Source organism: Aotus nancymaae, unplaced genomic scaffold (assembly GCF_030222135.1).
Source record: "Aotus nancymaae isolate 86718 unplaced genomic scaffold, 86718_ANA_hifiasm-v0.15.2.pri h1tg000015l_1, whole genome shotgun sequence".
Classification (NCBI taxonomy): Eukaryota; Metazoa; Chordata; class Mammalia; order Primates; family Aotidae; genus Aotus; species Aotus nancymaae.
The window spans coordinates 7,597,405-7,618,485 of record NW_026988427.1 but is presented as its reverse complement, the minus strand read 5'-3'; the positions used below and the strand labels follow the sequence as shown (position 1 = coordinate 7,618,485).

The 21,081-nt window shown below is 41.1% G+C and overlaps 1 protein-coding gene across 1 annotated transcript in view; it reads right to left on the bottom strand.

The window, feature by feature from the left end:
• The window catches only part of FAF2 (Fas associated factor family member 2), a 64,160-nt gene that overhangs the window by 6,602 nt on the left and 36,477 nt on the right, over nucleotides 1-21,081 (bottom strand). Inside the window, exons 3-10 of the mRNA XM_012466359.2 lie at nucleotides 18,844-18,978; nucleotides 17,251-17,327; nucleotides 13,991-14,129; nucleotides 12,249-12,334; nucleotides 12,058-12,149; nucleotides 9,614-9,791; nucleotides 7,125-7,296; nucleotides 5,709-5,852 (exon numbers count right to left, since the gene is read on the bottom strand). Of these exons, the coding sequence (XP_012321782.1) occupies nucleotides 5,709-5,852; nucleotides 7,125-7,296; nucleotides 9,614-9,791; nucleotides 12,058-12,149; nucleotides 12,249-12,334; nucleotides 13,991-14,129; nucleotides 17,251-17,327; nucleotides 18,844-18,978 (1,023 nt within the window). The remainder of the gene's footprint in view (nucleotides 1-5,708; nucleotides 5,853-7,124; nucleotides 7,297-9,613; nucleotides 9,792-12,057; nucleotides 12,150-12,248; nucleotides 12,335-13,990; nucleotides 14,130-17,250; nucleotides 17,328-18,843; nucleotides 18,979-21,081) is intronic.

Sequence of the window (21,081 nt, the reverse complement as noted above, 5' to 3'; positions counted from 1 at the left end):
CGGCATTTGCAGTGACCTGGATGAGACTGGAGACTATTATTCTCAGTGAAGTAACTAGGAATGGAAAATCAACCATCGTATGTTCTCACTGATACATGGGAGCTAAGCTATGAGAACGCAAAGGCATAAGAATGATACAATGGACTTTGAGGGGAAGAGTGGGAGGGGTTGTGAAGGATAAAAGACTATAAATAGGGTGCATACTACCTGAGTGATGGGTGCACCAAAATCTCATAAATCACCACTAAGAACTTACTCATGTAACCAAACACCACCTGTACCCCAATAACCTACGGACAAAAAAAATACAATCAATCAATAAATGTGTTGCACTGATCTGTCGAATCTCTTAAGTGTGGAACAAATCCTCAGTCTTTCATTGATTTTCATGACCCTGAAATGTTAAAAAATTGCCAGTTGGTTATTCTATAAATGTCTTTCAATGTATTTCTCTGGTGTTTACTCACAATTAGACTCTGGTTGTGTGTCTTTGGCATGAATATTAGAGAAATGCTGCTGTATTCTACTCAATACATCCTATTCAGGAGCACAGTTTCAATTTGTTCCATTACCTATGATGTTCACTTTGGTCACTTGTCTATGGTGGTATCTGCCAGGTCTTTTCACTGTTAAGTTAGTTTCCTCTTTGTAATTGATGAGTATTTTGTGGGGAGGTACTTCGAAACTATGAAGCTGGTCTGTTCCTCAAACTTTCAAATGTATTTATTTAAATCAACATATATTCATGATTTCCTACTTATTCAATAGGTTACAATGTTACTATCATTATTTAATGTTCAAACTGTGCCAGACGGAGTCAGCCTCAATGTGCCAGGCTTCTGTGCCTTTCTGACATGTCCCCATCATTCTCTGAACAATTCCTTGCTTTCTGGCACAAAGTGTTCCAGGTTCTTTTTGTGTATTTTGTAGAGACGAGGTAGGGCTGGGGGGTGGGTGCAGCATCTCTCTATGCTGCCCATGCTGGTCTCTAACTGCTGGGCTCACAGGATCCTTCTGCCTTGGCTTCCCAAAGTGAAAGGATTACAGGTGCAAGCCACTGTGCCCAGTCTGACCTTTTATTTTCCCTCCCTCAGCCCCAGAATCAGTCATTTCTCCAAGGAGCCCTGGTTCTTCCGCTATTGAGGAGTTGCTGCTCCTAGGCATTCTCTATGGACAGAGCAAGAGAGCATGTGTACATGTATTTGTGTGTCCCTGAATCTGCATCTGCATCTACAAAAAAAAATACATATAAAAATCATTCCCCTCCCCACATAACCCCCTACCTTTAGGCCGGGCGCGGTGGCTCACGCCTGTAATCCTAGCACATTGGGAGGCCAAGGTGGGTGGATCACCTGAGGTCAGGAGTTCAAGACCAGCCTGGCCATCATGGAGAAACCCCATCTTTAAAAAACAAACAAACAAACAAAAAAAACAAAAAAAAACCCTACCTTCTTATACACAGACTCCTTACCCCATTCTGGCTTTGACATCCCACCTTGGGCCAGTTGGGTTCTGGCTTTCCTGCACCTGCCCCTACGTGTGGACACTGTTTCACATGATCAAGATCTGACAAGTGATATGAATCTCATCTCTGTGGGAATGCCCTCCTCCCCCTGCTCTGACAGGTACAGGTAAAATCCTTACTGAGAGGAGGCAGTATCAGGAGAGTCCATGATGCTAAGTGTGTGAGATGCCTGTGGAACAGGCCACTGTTGTCTCTCCCTGTCTCTGCTCTGTGGCCTTCTACATCTAGCATTCTACTTCTAACAACAATTCTGCCAACCTTTTTCAGATCAACCCCAAAGATGAGAAACATGCCATTCAAGTTATTTTTCATTTTTGGGAGGAATTTATTCCTATTTTCTTTTTGTTACACCTCTCAGAATGATGAATTCTCTGGGTTTTATCCCCCTCTGTGTGAAGCAGTCCTTCCTTTATTTCTTAAACTTACCTTGTTAGGGAATTTTTTTTTTTTTTTTTTTTTTTTTTTTTTTTTTTGAGGCAGGTCTCGCTATGTCGCCCAGGTTGGAGTGCAGTGGTGCAAACACATGACTCACTGCAGCCCCTTGACCTCCCAGGTTCAAGCAATCCTCTTGCCTCAGCTTCCCAAGAAAGTGGGATCACATGTGTACACCATCATACCTGCTTAATTTTTAAAATTTTTTATAGAGACACAGTCTTGCCATGTTGCCCTCTTTAGAGATTTTTAAAGGGCTATAATTCCAGAGTTTAAATAGTAAATCCATGTTCCTCTCATCTAATCCATTCATGATTTTATAAACTTTTCACATTTTAGTCTATCAACCTCACTCATTTTCAGTTTCCTTCTCTTTTTGCAATTCCCATTAATGTTCACTCTTTCTTTTCTCAAGATGCATCAATTAGACTAACACCAACTATTCTTGGTATGAAACCTATATGGGTTTTATTTAAGAGTGAAAAAAACTTTTTTTTTTTTTTAAAGACAGATTCTTGCTCTGTTGTCCAGATTGGAGTGCAGTGGCATGATCTCGGCTCATTGCAACCTCTGCCTCCCGGGTTCAATCGATTTTCCTACCTCAGCCTCCCTAGTAGCTGGGATTACAGGTGCACACCACCATGCCTGGCTAATTGTTGTATTTTCTTGTAGAGACACAGTTTCATCAGGCTGGTCTCAAACTCCTGACCTCAGGTGATTCACCTACCTTGGCCTCCCGAAGTGCTGGGATTACAGACGTGAGCCATTGCGCCTGGCCAAAAAATTACTTTCTGATTCCTTTTTAATCACTTCTTGAGAATCCCTAACACTGGTACAAATTTGGCTTTTTTTTTTTTTTTTTTTGAGATGGAGTCTCACTCTGTCGACCAGGCTGGAATGCAGTCGCAAGATCTGCACTGCAACCTCTGCCTCACAGGGTCAAGCCATTCTCATGTCTCAGACTCCCGGAGTAGCTGTACCACAGGTGCGCGTTACCACGCCCAGCTAATTTTTGTTAGTAGAGATGTGGTTTCACAATGTTGGCCAGGTTGGTTTCTAACTCCTGGCCTTAAGTGATCTGCCCGCCTTGGCATTCCAAAGTGCTGGCATTACAGGCATGAGCCACTGCACCCAGCCGGCATTTTTTATTTACCAATGACAAAGGGTTGATAACCATCAGGAAACAGATTACATTACTACCAGAGGTCCCTTTTGGTTTGCAATGGACAGAAAAATTAGTTCTGGGCTTTGGATCTCTTATATATTCATTTAAAACAAAGTCAGCTGCCTCTTTTCTAGCCACTCACGGGACCTGGAGAGTTTTCTGTAGTGTACGCCTTTTATCTTAACATTTCACTACTCTCCAGAGCCAAGCATTACCCACAAATCTGTCACTCCTCAAGATTATTTATGAAGGACCAAGTTCACAGAAAGATGACACAAGGTCTTTTTTTTGAGATGGAATTTCGCTCGTCACCCAGGCTGGAGTGCAATGGCATGATCTCTGTTCACTGCAACCTCTGTCTCCTGGGTTCAAGTGATTCTCCTGCCTCAGTCTCCCGAGTAGCTGGGATTACAGGCGCACGCCACCATGCCCAACTAATTTTTGTATTTTTAGTGGAGATGGGGTTTCACCATGTTGGCCAGGCTGCTCTTGAACTTCCAACTTCAGGTGATCCGCCCATCTCGGCCTCCCAAAGTGCTGGGATTATAGGTGTGAGCCACTGTGCCAGGCCATCTGTGAATGTTAAATTACAGGCCAGCACTACCAGGGTACTGTTTCTTTACATGTCTTTCCATCTCTAAGCCCCATTTATGACCAAGCCTTTCTCTTAGACTAATCTCAGGTGGTCATAATGTTCTTTTTTTAAAAGGAACCCATCTAAAAGTCTTTAAGGATCAAATAGTTAATGAATGGTTGGTTCCCTTTTGGCCACAAGCCTATTCTGTTCCACAATTCTAACAGATTTTTCCTCCAAAACTCTGAGGAGAATAAATTTTTGTTAGGTTTTTCAAATATAGTTTTATCTATCAGAATTTTTGGGGTAGAAACTCCATGTAGCTTGTGTGTACAATAGCAAAATTACTAGAGAACATGAAACCTAAAATATATATACAAACCCATAGTTAGGAAACAGAGAAAACCAGGGGAAGGAAATTAACTCTAACCACCTACTACGTGGTGGGTACTGTGTGAGGCACATTCATGTTATCTCAATTTAAAAATCCAAAGTTGGAGACATGGGGCTGGGTGCAGTGGCTCACACCTATAATCCCAGCACTTTGGGAGGCCGAGGCAGGAGAATCACCTGAGATCATGAGTTCTAGACCAGCCTGACCAACATGGTGAAACCTCATCTCTACTAAAAAATTATAAAAATTAGCCAGGCATGGTGGTGGGCACCTGTAAACCCAGCTACTTGGGAGGCTGAGGCAGGAGAATCGCTTGAACCCAGGAGGCAGAGGTTGCAGTGAGCCCAGATAGTGCCGCTGCACTCCAGACAGGGTGACAAGGCAAAACTCTGTCTCAAAACAAACAAAGTTAAGAGGCATGAGCACTTCCCCCAATATAAATAAATGCATAAGCGAGAGAGAAATAAAACAAGGAAGCTAGTTGCTTCTCTCTCACCAGAATGCCTTATAACTTCAATTCTGTATTAGTTCTCTGAGTCTTACATTCTGTATTGGCCAATAAACTCCATGAATTCCAAAACCATGTCTCACTCATCTAAATGAACCCTAGAGTATCTAGCTCAGTGTATGACATACCTATCTTCAGTTTAAACTTATTAGAGGGCAGATTATAGTCCCAGTTCACTAATGGGAAATCTGAGGCCCTGTGAAAGTTTTGTAACTTGCCCAGTGTTCACCAGTTAAAGAAGCAGAAGCAATGAATGTACTACCCAGCCTCACCTGACTATAGTGCATCCTCTTTTAATCATGAGGTTTTACCTTTGATTATTCTGAGTGATCAGGGAAACCGCAGAATCCTAGGAGCTAGGCACAATGTTGATAATTTAATCTTAACAACAATCCTACTAGGGAGTGCCTATTATTAAACCCATTGTACAGATGAAGAAATTGAGGCTTAGAAATTAAGTAAATTGACCAAGGAAACATCTAGTAACCCTGGAAGAATGAAATTCTGATCCTCATGCTGTGAGACTCTGAGTTTCTGCTTTTAATGACTTCCATGTGGAAATGACAAACACTATTACATGACTATCACATACACAAAGTGGCCTCAGAAAATGGGGCTTCTTTTGGGCTAAGTTAGAAGAAAGGGAGAGACACTGCATCCAAACTGCAAGTGCACTTGTATTCAGATATGTCATCCCAGTGCTTTGAGGTCACTGGAGACAGAGCTTTTTCTACGGAGCAGGGGTTATGGTGGGATTCTGAAATCAATGCAAGAGGAGAGATGGAAGAGCCTCCCATCTTCAAACAAGTAAGTCTTTTGTGGGACTTTTATGTAAGGTACCTTTTTTTCTTAGCAGAGCCCAAATATGATTAAACAAAAACTTAAAAAGTGCTTTGAGATGGAAGCTAGAACCGAAGTGGCCTACAGCAGTCTACTGTACTCTTCCTGGTATCCACTGATGGCATACCTATCTCTCTCTCACTCTCTCTTTCTCTGTTCCCTGTTCATTAGAGTAGCAGATACTCCAATACCACTCTCAAGAGTCAGTAAAAGCTCCAAATCTATAGCCCAGATGCTACATACACTTAACAAAACTTAGGTGGTCCTTACTGTTAGAGACTGTGAAAAGTGGAATCGTCTCTCTACTCGAGAATCATTGGGTAATTTGAAGATGATCTTGACACTTTCAGGGTCATCAGGGGAAGGTTCAGGGGGCAGGCATTCCAACTTCCTTTCCTTTTCCTCTTGTAAATTCTGCAGAGACACAAAGCAAAGGTTAGGGTATGGCTCAAGAAATAAATACAATGACCATGTAGCTTTATCATGCAGTCAGAAGAAAAATTAATGACTAAGTATTCTAAGAAAAACCCATTGGGAACAGTCAAAAACAAAATAAATTCAAAGTATTATTGCATCTCATGTATTATTTATTGACTATGTCTAGGTATTTAACTAATTGAGAAAAAAGGGAAAGGGAGCAGGGTGCCATGGCGTGTGTCTATAGTTCCAGCTACTTGAGAGGCCATAGCAGAAATGCTTGAGCCCAGGAGGAGTTTGAGGGTGTAGTATGCTATGACTGCATTAGTGAATAGCCACTGCACTCCAGCCTGGACAACACAGTGAGACCCATCTCTTAAAAGAAAAAAAAAAACATGGTATCACATAATATCCTGAGCCAAATAAAAAAATAAAGAAAGAAGGATAAAAAAGAAACAAACAAAAAAAACCCCAAATAGGCCTGTCCCAGTGGCTCACGTCTGTAATCACAGCACTTTGGGAGGCAGAGGCAGGTGAATCATCTGAGGTCAGGAGTTAGAGACCAGTCTGACTAACACGGAGAAACCCCGTCACTACTAAAAAATACAAAATCAGCTGAGTGTGGTGGCACATGCCTGTAATCTCAGCTACTTGGGAGACTGAGGCAGGAGAATCACCTGAACCTCGGAGGCAGAGGTTGCGGTGAGTCGAGACCATGCCATTGCACTCCAGCATGGGCAACGAGCAAAACTGTCTCAAAAAAAAGAAAGAAAAAGGAAATGGTTAAAAGACACTGGTTATAGGTAAGTGGTAATACATAATCAAACAAGATAATGTGTGTCTCAATCTGACTGCTAGGGAACAAAAACAACAAAACAAAAATAAAAAGATAATGAGCAAAACACCAAATTAGCTAGTACTGGTATTAAGAATGAATATTTAGGGCCAGGCATGGTGGCTCACGCCTGTAGTCCTAGCACTCTGGGAGGCCGAGACAGGTATATCATGTGAGGTCAGGAGTTCAAGAGCAGCCTGGCCAATATGGCAAAGCTTGTCTTTTTTTTAAAATTTTTATTAAAAAAAAGAATGAATATTTAAATTGTATGAAAAATTTAAATAACCCATAATCCAAACATGTTCTAGTTTTTTCTTTTTTTTTCTATTAGTCTGTTTAAGATGGCTATGATGCTTTCCTTTCACACTTAAGACCAAGATGGCATAGTCTTGGCAGTTTGGGAACCACAGGGAACAAAGCCACAGGTCCATTACCCGCCGCCGTCTCTCCTCTGCCAGCTTTTGCTGTTGCACCTCTTCCTCCTTCCGCCGCTTACGCTCCCTCTCCTCCCGTTTCTTTCTTTCTTTTTCCTGGTCGGCCCTGAGAGAGGCCAAGTAGGCCTCATCCTGCTGTTGTCTCAGCACCTGGGTCTGGTTTCTTTCTTCTCTGTGAACAGATTGAAAGCAAGAGAAGAAAAACAGCACTCTCACAAAAGTTCTGTTTTCTTATATTGAAATTCTCTCTCTCTCTCTTTCTCTCTCTCTCTCTCTGTGTGTGTGTGTGTGTGTGTGTGTGTGTGTGTAGAAATGTTGATATTCTTAGCAGATGACTATTTCACACTGCCATAAGGGATTCAAAAAGCAAAGCATGGCAGAATCTGAATAACCTTTTTTCTCAGTTTAATTTGGCGAAAAGTAGACAGCAAGCTTTCCTCTCTGCTTTTAAAATAAAACTTTTCCCCTAATTCTAACAAACGTAACACAGCACTGTTATTATGAAGGGATCATCAACATCATATTTTACATCAACCCCATTTTGGGTTACTGCATTTTTGTACTGCTCTCATAAAACCAAAACACACACACACATATATATATACACCCATACAGATTGTAGCAGATCTCAAATATGTAGAGTTTTCAGTTATTCAGAGACTCAATAATCAAAGATAAAACACTGTAACATTTGGCATATCTATCTTCTCCCCAACAAATTTTTGTTTTCTCTTAGCCAAAATATTTAGCCAATCAAAATAGCTGAACAGATAAAACATTCTTACTTTATACTTTCTTTAAAAATTAAGATAAAATTTACATGCAGTGAAATGCACAGATCTTAAATGTACAATTCAATGAATTTTGATAAATTTAACCACATAACCACCACTTTGTCAAGACTGAACATTTCAGTTACCTCAGAAAGTTTCCTCTTCTATACATTTTTTTACGCAGTTAAAACAACACTTTATTTATAGGGTTTTGAGCTTGCATTTTTCCTTTTTTTTGGAGACAGGGTGTTGCTCTGTCACCCAGGCTAGAATGTAGTGGTGTGATCATGACTCACTGCAGCCTCAACCTCCTAGGCTAAAGCAATCCTCCCACCTTAGCTTACAGATGTGTGCCACCACGCCTAGCTACTTTTTATATTTTTTGTAGAGATGGGGTTTCACCATGTTGTCCAAGATGACCTCAAACTCCTGAGTTCAAGCGGTCTTCCTACCTCAGCCTCCTGAAGTGCTGGGATTACAGGTGTGAGTCAACATGCTTGGCCTGATTATGCATTTTTCTAACTTGTAAGAAGCATTTCAACACGTTATTAAAAGCTTCCCATAAAATTTAAGTTTGCCTAAATTTCTTAAGGGCAAATTGGCATTACAAATCAAAAGCTTTAAAATACACTTATATTGTCTCACCCAGAAACTGCACTTCCAGGAACCTTAATTTTAATTTAAGGAAACCATCACAAATTGCAAACAAATTATCTCCATGTATGCTATTTATAATAGCAACAAACTAAAAATAATCTAAAAATCCAACAAGAGTGGCCTGGTTAAATTATGATGTATTTAGATAACAGAACGTTATACAGTAATTAAAAAAATGTGGCAGAATAATATTTAATGATGAGGGAAAAGGCTGTGATACATTCTTATATGAAGAAGTATTGTAAAAAAGTATTATCCCAATTTTACAAAAAAAAAACAAACTGTACGTATATAGGGTACGTGTGTGTATAAAATTAAAAAGAAATATAACAATGTTAATGTGGTGGTAGGATTATCAGTGATTTTAAATTTCTTCCTTGTGCTTTTTTGTGGTTTGAGGATTTCCTATGATTAATGTACATAACATGTATTGGAGAGGAGTTATAATCATTCCCCCTTTTTTTTTAACATTTAAGTTCTTTATATTATATTCAGCCATTCTAAATGCCATAATGTACATTCTTGAGCATAGAGGCCTTTGTTTATTCATTTATTTATTATTATTTTTTAAAGACAGGGACCTGCTCTGTCATCCAGTCTGGAGTGAAGAGGCACAATCAGGGCTCATTGCTGCCTTGAACTCTTGGGCTCAAGCAATCCTCCTGCCTCAGGCTCCCAAGTAGCTGGGACTACAGGCATGTACCACCATGCCTGGCTAATTTTTTTATTTTTTGTAGAGATGGGGTCTCACTTTGTTGCCCAGTATGGTCTTGAACTCTTGGGTTCACGTAATCCTCCTGCCTCAGCCTCCTAACATGCTAGGATTTCAGGTGTTAGCCACTGTACCCAGCCCTTGTCTTTATTTTGAAAACCTCTAAGAACACATTTTCTGATATAGAGTAATTTAGGCCAAAGTATGTAAATATTTTGACAATAAATGGGCAAAGCTAAAAGCTAATAGCGGCCCAATGCAGAGAAGTCAGGATCCGTAGAGTCCCAGGTCAGCCCTCCAAATTTACAACTGGTCTCTCCCCGTTCCAGAAGGGAACTCCCTTGTACCTTTCTAGGCGTTCTGACACCAGGTAAGTCTGGTTAGCATCCATGATAAATGTCAGTTGGTTAATGAGGTCATCAGGTTGAATGAGGCCTTCTAGCCGTCCCACCACAGTCATCCTTCGGTCCTTCAGCATAATCATGGCCAGGAATGGATAGGTGTTCTCTCGTAAAGCCTGTGAGACTGACAAAAAGACCCAAGAGATCAAGGGCAGGACTTGATGGTGAAAAAGATCAATTCTCAGACTTTCTAAAATGAGTGAGAGAGAACTGTTTTAATCCTGTTTGGGCAAGACGGGAGGTATCATTTAATCTCTCCCTTTTACCCCCTCCTAGTTTCTTTCTTTCTTTTCTTTTTTGGAGCCAGGGTCTCACCATGTTGCTCAGGCTGGTCTCCAGTGACCCTCCCACCTCAGCCTCCTGACTAGCTGGATTATAGAAGTGTGCCGCCATGCCCAGTTTCTCCCAGTGATCCTCCCGCCTCAGCCTCCTAAGTAACTGGATTACAAGAGTGTGCCACCATGCCCAGTTCCTCCCAGTTTTGTAATCTTTTGTTTTTGTTATCCATTTGCATGCCTATCCCTAGGTCCTTCACTAGAATAGGACAGGTTTTCCTTGTGGTGGTGTGGTTGTTGTGATGATGCCAGGGAAGGGTGCAGAGTTCACGGATGTCTCCTTAATGGTAGGAAAAAGATCTATAAAGAATCTGGCACAGTTTTTCCCTGTACGAGGGCTCAAGCCCTAAAACGGCACAAGGCTTCAAGTCTCAGCTGGATGCTACTGATGATAATCTCCACCACCATCTTTTTTTCTCTTGCCTAATCCTTTCTTTACCCTTTCTCCCTATGTATCCTTTTTCTATCCTTAAAAAGGTTAGTTTTTCGGTTCTAAAGGAGCTTATTAATAGAAAACTGAGGCTGGACATGGTAGCTCACACCTTTAATCCCAGTATTTTGGGAAGCCAAGGAAGTTGGATCACTTGAGGTCAGGAGTTTGAGACCAGCCTGGCCAATATGGTGAAACCCCGTCTCTACTAAAAATAGAAAAATTAGCCGGGTGTGGTGGTGCACGCCTGTAATCCAGCTACTTGCGAGGCTGAGGCAGAAGAATCATTTGAAGCTGCAGTGAACCAAGATCGTGCCACTGCATGCCAGCCTGGGGAACAGAGTGAGACTCGGTCTCAAAAAAAAAAACAAACGAAAATTGGTTTCTAAATGATCAAGATTTTACCATAACAGAGTTTTACCTATGTTTTCCTTTATGGTGTGAAAGAAGAGATTTTATAAACTTCTATTAAAAAAAAAAAATCCTTACTTTCCTTCTATTCACAACCTCCCACCCCCGCAAAGCCATATTAGAATGGCAAAATGCATGCAGGCATTTAGATGTTTAAAAACAATTAGGCGTAAGATTCCAGGATGCAGGGACAACATCTGTCACATCTTTGGTTCTCAAGACATGGTACAGTATATGGCATGCTAATATATACTCAAAGGTTGCTGGATAGAAGTAGCCGCAAAAATGACCACATTTTTCCTCACTGGATGCCTTTTTATCTTTTACTAACTGTCTAAAAATACTTATCTCCAAAGAACAGTTATTGTCAGCAAAGATTGGAACTTTCCAAATCCGTATCAGCACTCAAGGTACTCAAACAATTGACCCACTGTGTAAGGGCTCTGTTAAAATTGCTGATGAAGAGAATAATCTCTTCAGTAAAAAGCCCATTAAGATTAAAAGCAAACTGCTAGCCAAGACTGGGTATTTCTCTGAATGTGGCAGGCTTTGGCAATGTTGAATATGAAGCATGGGCTTTAGAATCTGGCAGACCTGGCTGTACTCTAAAACTTGCTAATTACGGCAGGGCGGGACGTGGTGGCTCACACCTGTAGTCCCAGCATTTTGGGAGGCTGAGGTGGGCTGATCACTTGAGTCCAGGAGTTCAAGGCCAGCCTGACCACATGGTGAAACCCCATCTCTACTAAAAATACAAAAAAATTAGCCAGGCGTGGTAGCGCACGCCTGTAGTTACAGCTACTCAGGAGGCTGAGGCAGGAGAATCGCTTAAATCCGGAAGGTGGAGGTTGCAGTGAGCCGAGATCATGCCACTACACTCCAGCATGGGAGACAGAGTGAGATTCCATCTCAGAAAAAAAAATAACTTAGTTAAATAAAAAACAAAAAATTAAAACTTGCTGATTGTGTGATCTTCAGCCAGTGGCTTAAACTCTCTGAGCCCGTTTCCTAAATCATAAAGTGAAGGTATTATGACCCCCTCCACCACATTGCTCAGGACTGCTGAGAGGATTAAATGACACAACATAAAACAGGAACTAGCATCGTATCTACCACAGAACGAACACCCTTGTAATAAATGGCATGGCATATATTTCCAGACTACTTCAAAGATACTCCAACAATCTCAATGAGGCAGAAGAAATGTAACTTACCCCTGTATCCCTCAGGTTTGTTTGTAGAGCATGCCCAGAAGAGCATCCGAGTGTTTATTAGCGAAATAACTTCAGGTGCACAGAGTGTGTTGCTGTGGAAAGGTATGAAAAGGACATGAGAACAACTTGCTGACTACAAACTGTCAGCAGAAAGAGTCAGAGAAGTGAAGGAAAATAATCAATCCACTTACCGACAAAACTCATCAGAGTCCTGGTGATCATCTCCATGAAGATAAACCAAAAGAAAGCGAAGCTCCCGTTTGGCATCGTTAAGTGCCTATGAGAAACAGAAGATCACTAATTATTATGAAGAGTGTGCCTTGGGCTTATATTTAGGATAAGGGTCCTAATGGATACAGCTATGCATTTAGGAACAAAAGGAAAAATAAGGAAGAAAGGTGAGCGAGAAATCAAAAAATACCTGAGCTCCTACCTTCACACCCCTGGCATTGTGTCTCCCTATAGAAACTCCATGCTAACAAGCTTTAATGAAAAGGTTTTAGTGTTGTTAGGATTCAAACTATAACAGAAACATGAGAGCAGACAGGCTTACAAATACAGGTTCCCAAGAAATCACGGAAAAGTCAGCTGCACCCACAGTCTAAAGGAAGATAAAAACAGGAGAATCTAACCATATGAAAGGGAGGTGAGAATTTTTCACAGCTACAACATCCTTTTAAGCAAAAAATAACTGGAAAGACAACCCTGATCCCAGGCCATATATCGAGTAGGAATGATGGACTATAGGACCCAAAGGCATTCTAAAGAGTATAGAGTGTAAAAGATTTTCAAAGACAAGGCTGGTGTCCAAGACTTCTGTGCATGCTTTTGCATGTGCATGCTCCTGAGCACATTACACTGTAAGACTGCTGACATAGCCAAGGATGGTATATACCCTCAGGGTCATAGCAGGGAGGGTACATGGGAGGTGCTCATCTCATTCATCTCTGTATCTCTAGCACTGAGGACACTGCCTGGCATACAGTAAGTGCTCAGTGTTTGCTGAGAAGGGTGGAAACAGCCAGCTAGGAGACTATGATAAAAAACAGATGTGTGAAAATCAAAGCATGAAGCAAGGGTGAGCATTTTCCTCTTTCTCCAGATAGATTCAGGAATCCTGGAGGCTGTATAATAGAACCCTCTTTTGCCTATTCCCACAGCATTCCCATAGTTTTCCCTATTGTTGTAGTATTAATTCTATGTATTTTTCTGGCAAACTAGAGATACACCTAATGCCCACAGAACTCTAATTTTTCCTCTCCTGAATAGTGAGGTCTGAGTTAAAGGTCTATGTGGCTGAGGCTGAGGCTGATGCTACCCTGAGTCTATGGTCTATGTTCTTATTCAATTTTGTGTGAGATCAAAGAAGATTTAGGCTTTGCCTCCAAGGGGCTTACAGTTTGGTAGCAGAGATTAGACATGAACATAAATAACTATAATATAGGAAAGAATATGAAATGGCTGTCAATTTTTAAAAGCTATGGTAGAACAAAAAGAAAGACCGGTATTCTAGATTGTGAGATAGGGCAGGATAGGGCACAACAACCACGGATGGTTATGAGGAGCGAATGAGCTAGTTTAAGGACTGGCAAGATTCCAATTAGCAAAAATGTGAGGAAGGCATTCTATGTAGAGGGACCAGCAAAAGCAAAGGCACAGAGGTAGGCAAGTATGAAATATGTTCAAGGAATGGATCAGCTGGAACTGAGGGTATGGTAAAATAAGTTATGTAGAAAAGACTCAAAAGAAGGACGCACTGGATCAAAGAGGAGCCACCTAAAAGGTTTGGTCTTTTTATATTACCCCTTGTGAGCAATGAAGAGCTAATTAAGGTTTTTGAGTAAAAGAAGGACATGATCAGTGCTGGGCTATGCTTTCCTTTGATAATAGAATCATTTCAGTAAGTTGGCATCTATATGGTTGTGGCACTGACCTGGCTGTACGTTCCCTGGTAGAAGACAGGGTGTGCCCTCCCATATTTCTCTTCAAAAGAGTGCATAAATGAAACAATGTCCCCAACAGGGTCAGTGACCCGGCTGCGAGGGTCAGGCCGTATAAAACGAAGAGCAAACCTGGGGAGGAAGGAATAAATATCACATGAATCCAGCTTACTATAGTGCATATGGAGCGGGCCAATTTGTACAGATTCCTGTAACAGAGCCAGAGGCATGGCAACAAAGGGAGCTGAATGATCTGTGAGTTGACCATCAAATCTCAGAGTAGAGTCTGGTTCAAAAGCCATAAATCACCAAGTGTTACTCTATTGCCTGTTCAAAAAGAATGCAAACTACTGGGATTATAAATTCCAACACTGGTCTATATAAATCCTGAGTATTTTTTGCAGAACGATTTAGGGCTAGAAGGGTTTGGAAAGGAAGACACAGTATCCAAAAAGATCATGTGCCAGGCTATGCACCCAGATTCTCTAGAGTGGTACCGTCTAAACACTGCAGCCACTAGTCAAATGTGGCTCTTCTAAATTTAAATTTATTCCATACAATTACAGTTCAGTTCCTTAGTAATGCTAGCCACATTTCAAGTGCTCAACAGCCACATGTGTTCAATGGCTTTCATATTGAACAGTGGAGATACAGAACGTTTCTATCATCACAGAGAGTTCTATGTGATAGTGTTGCTCTAGAACAGAGGTCACTTTCTAGTTGTCCTACTTGTTTCTGTTTTCCTGGGATTTTGAATATTGAGTTCACAACCCCAAACTATTCAAATCATGGATAGGAACTTCAAATCTGAAGTTGCAGTCATTATTTACTTGCTCTTCAAAGGGGCAAGTCAATTTTGCTTGATGATTTATGGTAGATGGTACCCACATAAGAAGTTATAAAACTGCTCCACAATACCCTGGCAAATGTGGAATACTGGCAGCTTCTGTAAAGTGAAGAATACAATATCTAATGGTACCACACATCTGTTTCTAAAGGGCCTATTCTAGTTGTATAGTACCATTTATTTATCCTTTGGTTTCCAGAGAAGGCTATGAGACAGAGACTAATGTGCTACATAACATTAAACAAGTTGGTTGGATGATACAGCTGCATTAAAATTAGTAATACATGCCATGCATATTTTCCCTAGGAAAGCAAACAATATTCAGGTACTTGAAAAACTTCAGCACAGAAAAGGTGACTAAACTATGATATTTTCCTTACCAAAAAGTGAACCAATTCATTATCCCAACAAATTTCCCCATGTGTATACAATTCTACTTGAAATTTCTCCTAAGTATTCAAACCAAATTCATTGACACAAACATTCCAGAGCAAATTAAAAACACAAAATGTAGCAAATCGTATACTTGGGGGAAACAGCCAGAAATTCTTTAGAAGACTGATGTTTAAACTACTTTCTTTGAAATTAAGCATTTTAGAATTACCTCTTTTGATGAGTGAATAAAGGCTTTCTTTTTCCTCATTACACTATATTCCCATGAGCTACACAATTTAGGACAATCAGCTTTTTTATTTTTTAGAAAAAACAGAGATGTCAACTTAGTTTCCATTAATTTTAAAGGTTTTTACATGTTCATTCCTAAATAAAATGGGGATGGAAACAGTACTAAGCAGTTAATTGGTGACCACAAAGAATGTTGCTAAAGCAAGAAAGCCATTAAGCAGACAGCCTCATAAAACACCAAGGGGCCAATATAAAAGGTACTCTCTGACCCTTGTACTTATGCAGCTGCCAGACCCTCACCTTCAGCCTCTGCTCCCTAGGGCAGGGCAAAGGCTGTCCCATATTTGGAGGGAGGTTCAGGTTCCCTGTATATACAAGGCTCATATTACATATCCCAGCTCCATCTGCTGGCCTGGATGCCCATGAACATTTTAGTTCTCCATAAAGCCTAGGTGTGGCTCTAGGCCAGATAACCCAATCCTGACATGCTAGGAAGTTGTGCCCCATTCAGTTTCTGGCCTTGGACTCTCTGTAGCTTACAATGATGAGCTCTTTTAATAGTACATAAAGGAAGCTAGAAGAAACGTGAGGGTATAAAGCAAATGGGTATATACATAAAAGGGTTCCAGTGTTTACAACACGTTGCCAGGGCAAAGTGAAAATGTACAGAAGGTGCCAGGCATGGTGGCTCATACCCGTAATCCCAGCACTTCAGGAGGCCAAGGCAGGTGGACTACTCGATGCCAGGAGCTGGAGACCAGCCTGGCCAACAAAGTAAGATTCCATCTGTACTGTCTCCACTAAAAATACAAAAATTAGCCAGGCATGGTGGCACATGCCTGTAATCCCAGCTACTTGGGAGACTGAGGTATGAGAATCATTCAAACACGGGAGGTGAAGGCTGCAGAGAACTAAGATCGCGCCACTGCACTCTAACTTGGGTGACAGAGCAAGACTGTGTTTCAAAAAAAAAAAAAAAAAAAGAAAAGGTATACCAGGAGTGTCTAGAGAGGTGCAACTATTGTGGGAAGAATCAAGGGCAAACTGGGTAATCTCAGAGCAATAGAATTTGTTGGGATTGTGAGTAGTCAGGTGGAAAAGTAGTTAAAAAAAAAAGTTCTGGGCCGGGCGCGGTGGCTCACGCCTGTAATCTCAGCACTTTGGGAGGCCGAGGCGGGTGGATCATGAGGTCAAGAGATTGAGACCATCCTGGTCAACATGGTGAAACCCGGTTTCTACTAAAAAATACGAAAAAAAAAAACCTAGCTGGGCATGGTGGCACGTGCCTGTAATCCCAGCTACTCAGGAGGCTGAGGCAGGAGAATTGCCTGAACCCAGGAGGCGGAGGTTGCGGTGAGCCGAGATCATGCCATTGCACTCCAGCCTGGGTAACGAGAGCGAAACTCCGTCTCAAAAAAAAAAAAAAAAAAGTTCTAAGGAGTGTAAAGCTAGGAGATGACAGTTGGAAAGGGTGTGGACATCAACTAGGAAATGCAGAGGTGACAAATATGGTGGTGGTGGGGAGACAAATAAATATAGCCAGACTGGTTTTTGCAAACAATATGTAAGACTAATTTAAAAATAATTCCATTTCACCATGCCTGCCAATGGTTCAACAATTTAAAATATTTTTATACAGTATTAAAAGACAGTTCAGGAAGAGTATTCAATCTCATGACAAATTGGCAAGTTAACATTGATACAGCATAAAACTTATTTTGGCCTAAATTTCAGCTCCAAAGTCTTACTATGCTACTAATACATAAATTCAAAGGTACATACCTAAATATATCAAGTATCGTGTAATAGGTAAACCGGAATGGAAGCATTATCAAGTAATAACCCCATCCAAGCAGCCCCTGAAAGTCCAAAAACAAAGTTAGACAAAATTCTCTCAATCCCTAATACTTCATCAAATGGCTAGTTCAGATTTTCTCAGATTTTCTCACTCTTTTTTGTCCTTCCATGTGATTTATTCCTCTAAAATATGATTCCCTCTTCCTGGCCACTTCATCCTTCCTAAGTGCCACCATCTCTGGTCTTATTTCGTCTTACTATCATTTTCTTTTTTTCCGCATAATTTTTGTATTAAATCTGCTTTAAGGCCCAGCACAATGTCTCCTGCCTATAATCCCAGCACTTGGGGAGGTCGAGGAAGGTGGATCACCTGTGGTCAGGAGTTCAAGACCAGCCTGGCCAACATGGTAAAACCCTGTCTCTACTAAAAATACAAAAATTAGCTGGGTGTGGTGGCACGCTTCTGTAGTCTCAGCTACTCGGGGAAGCTCAGGCAGGAGAATTGCTTGAACCCAGGAGGTGGAGGTTGCAGTGAGCTGAGATCGCGCCACTGCACTCCAGCCTGGGTGGCAGAGTGAAACTCCATCTCAAACAAACAAACACCAAAACTGCTTTAATACTTTTTTTCTGCAGCTACTTCTATACTTGTCAAATTCAATTGCAAGTTAATGTCCCCAAATGATACATATTCACTCTGTCCTTTTTAGATTTACATATCAAAATATGGTATATAGAAATAGGCCAGGCACAGTAGCTCAAGCCTGTAATTCCAGCACTTGGGAGGCTGAGGTGGGCAGATAACTTGAGCTCAGGAGTTCAAGACCAGCCTGGGCAACATAGCAAGACCCCATCTCTACAAAAAATAAAAAAAAATTAGCCAGGATGGTGGCACACACCTGTAGTCCCAGCTACTCAGGAGGCTGAGGTGGAGGACTGTTTGAGCCTGGGAGGTCTAGGCTGCAGTGAGCCAAGATTGTGCCACTGCTCTCCAGCCTGGGCAACAGAGTGAGACCCTGTCTCAAACAGAATAAAACAACAAAAAAAATCAAGTACTCCACAAAAAGGCATGATGATGGGAGTATATTCTAACTGCTGCAATGTTAAAGGGATGGGAAGACTGGCTCTTTATTCATGTCTGGATCCCCAGTAGCAAAATACCAGGTTACTGAAGTGCTCTTGTATGTCTGTTGAATTTAAGTGAATCACCTCCTTGCTATTAGTCCTTCAACACTTACTTCAAAGATGTGGCCAAAGTTCCTACAAAGATTCCATGTACTTCCCCAAAAGTAGTTTAAGATTAAGTAAACTGAAGCAACAAAGAACTTGAGTAAACAAATTGTAACTTAAGAAGTAAAAAACACTCTCCAAATAACTGGCAAAGAATAGAAAGAAAATGAGTAGTTTCTATATCAATTCATTGAGGAATCAAGGCAAAATAATATACCCAAGGGGCCAAGTCTAACTAACAGGTTTATATTCTAAATACTTATTTTGCTCCTGTCACAGGGAGATCAATATAACCAAGTGAATGAACTTATAAATAAAAAAGGGGGAAATTCCAGCTATGAAATAACTTGCCCTTGGCTGAGGTCTTGAGACAACATAGCTGTAGATCCTGTGGTCAGCCGTATTAACCTGCAGGGGTCGTGATGGAGGCGGGTTGAAAACACTAGGTACACCCTCTTGCTCATTCAATCTGTCCTGTACAGCAGCCTGAGAAGGAAAACAGAGTAGCAAGAATTTCAGTGATGCTCAGATCAACCCAGAAAAAGAGGTGACACAACTATCGCTTGGTATTACAAAACAAGATGGTCATTAATACACCAAAAGGTTACCTAAGGAGTGTACCTTCACAGACCTTTTAACTGGCTGTACTGAGAGGCAATGTAGAGTGACAGCTCCAGAATTCAAACACAGTAGGGGAAGACAAGGAAACTTGTCTGGAAGCTACATTTATGCAGCAAGCACACTGCCTTTATTCAGATGGTACGTATTATTTAGGGTGGCTGGGATATAAAGTGCCTCACTGTACAATCCCAAGAAAAGTCATCCTCAGAGAATACAATGTGGGTACCCTGGAGTTATGCAGTGAAGCAGTCCTGATGAGTGGCATCTGATGAAGGGCTCTGCAGCAGAGGAACTTCGGTCTGATCCTAGCTCCATCTCTCAGAGAAGTTGCTCAATGTATGAGCCTCAGGTCGGGGGCAGTGGCTCAAACCTATAATCCTAACACTTTGGGAGGCTGAGGCGAGAGGACTGCTTGAGCCCAGAAACCAAAAATTTGAGACTAGCCTGGGCAATGAAGCAAGACCCTGTCTCTAAAAATAAAAAAGAAGAAGAAGAAAAAACATATGAGCCTGAGTTTCCTCATGTGCCAAATAAAGAAAAAACATTTACAGAACTAATAGATGTGTGTATACATAGGAAAAAAAAAAAAAGAGAGAAGAAACAGTATTTCTCAGAGCTAATTTGAAAATTAATGAGTTGGCCATACAAAAAGATCCTAATACAACTCCTGGCAGACTATTGATACTCAGTTTAAAAAAACTAATTCCCTCCTTAACTTTGTCCTTAAATAGATGTTTGTCTCAATGTAGTAAAAAAGTTGACCTTATTCAAAGAGATGTCTGGCCTTTGCCTTTGGGAGGTAATCCATGTCAGACCTAATAATTATGTCTTTGTTACCAGATTTTAGGTTGTAGCTTCAACACCCAGTAGTCTTAGGATGAAAGCTGGCCTTACCAGAAAGACCAACCATGTGGTTTAGGGTGGGGGAGTTTGGACAACTTGTTATCAGTTGACTTGAAGATTGAGTTCAACCATGTGGGCAGCCAAGCAAATCAATCATGCTTATATAACGATGCCCTAATAAATACTCTGGAAGCACCTGGTAGGCAATACTGTGGTCCCTCCTTATTCACAGGGATCCGTTCCAAGACCTCTAGGGGACGCCTGAAACCAGGTATAGCACTAAACCTGAATGCTGTTGATCAAAAGCTATTTCTCTTCATGTCTTCCACTCAAAAACTTAATGTCTTTTCCATCTTAACTAAGCACTTATCATGCACTGTGGCCATAATTTTTGCAGCCAGAGGTGTGAGAACAAAACTAGCATGAATTTTTCTTTCTTCACAATTTTACAAACACAAGCTAGATCATAGCAACCTCAGCATACAATTTTTTTAATTTTCTTAAGTCAGGAAATTTAACCGTTTCACATAAAGGACACATTTCCTGACTTATCTCTGGCATATCTGAGTTGCCAGCATCACTACTCTTGTGCTTTGGGGCTAATATTAAGCAAAATAGGGGGACCTCAACAAAAGCACTGTAAGAGCACAACAGTTGATCTAAAAATGGCTACTAAGTGATTAACAGGTGGGGCCTGTATACAGAGTGGAGACGCTGGACAAAGGGACAATTTGTGTTCCGGGTAAGGTAGAGTGGAACAGAGTAAGATTTCATCATGCTTCTCAGAACAGCATGCATTTTAAAACTTATGAATTGTTTATTTCTGGAACCTTCCACTTAATATTTTCAGACCATAGTTGCCTATGAGTAACTGAAACCACAGAATGTGAAACTGTGGGTAAGAAGGGGCTGCTGTACTTCATGCATATTGTCATACATCTATGCTAAGAAGGTAATGTGTCCTGACTCTGCGGGAGCGTAGTATGCAAGCTTCATGTCTAAAATCCTTTAAGACTCTGCCCTATTATTTATTTATTTATTTTGAGACAGAGTCTAGCTGTCACCAGGCTGGAGGGCAGTGGCGTAATCTCAGCTCACTGCAACCTCCACCTCCCAGGTTCAAGT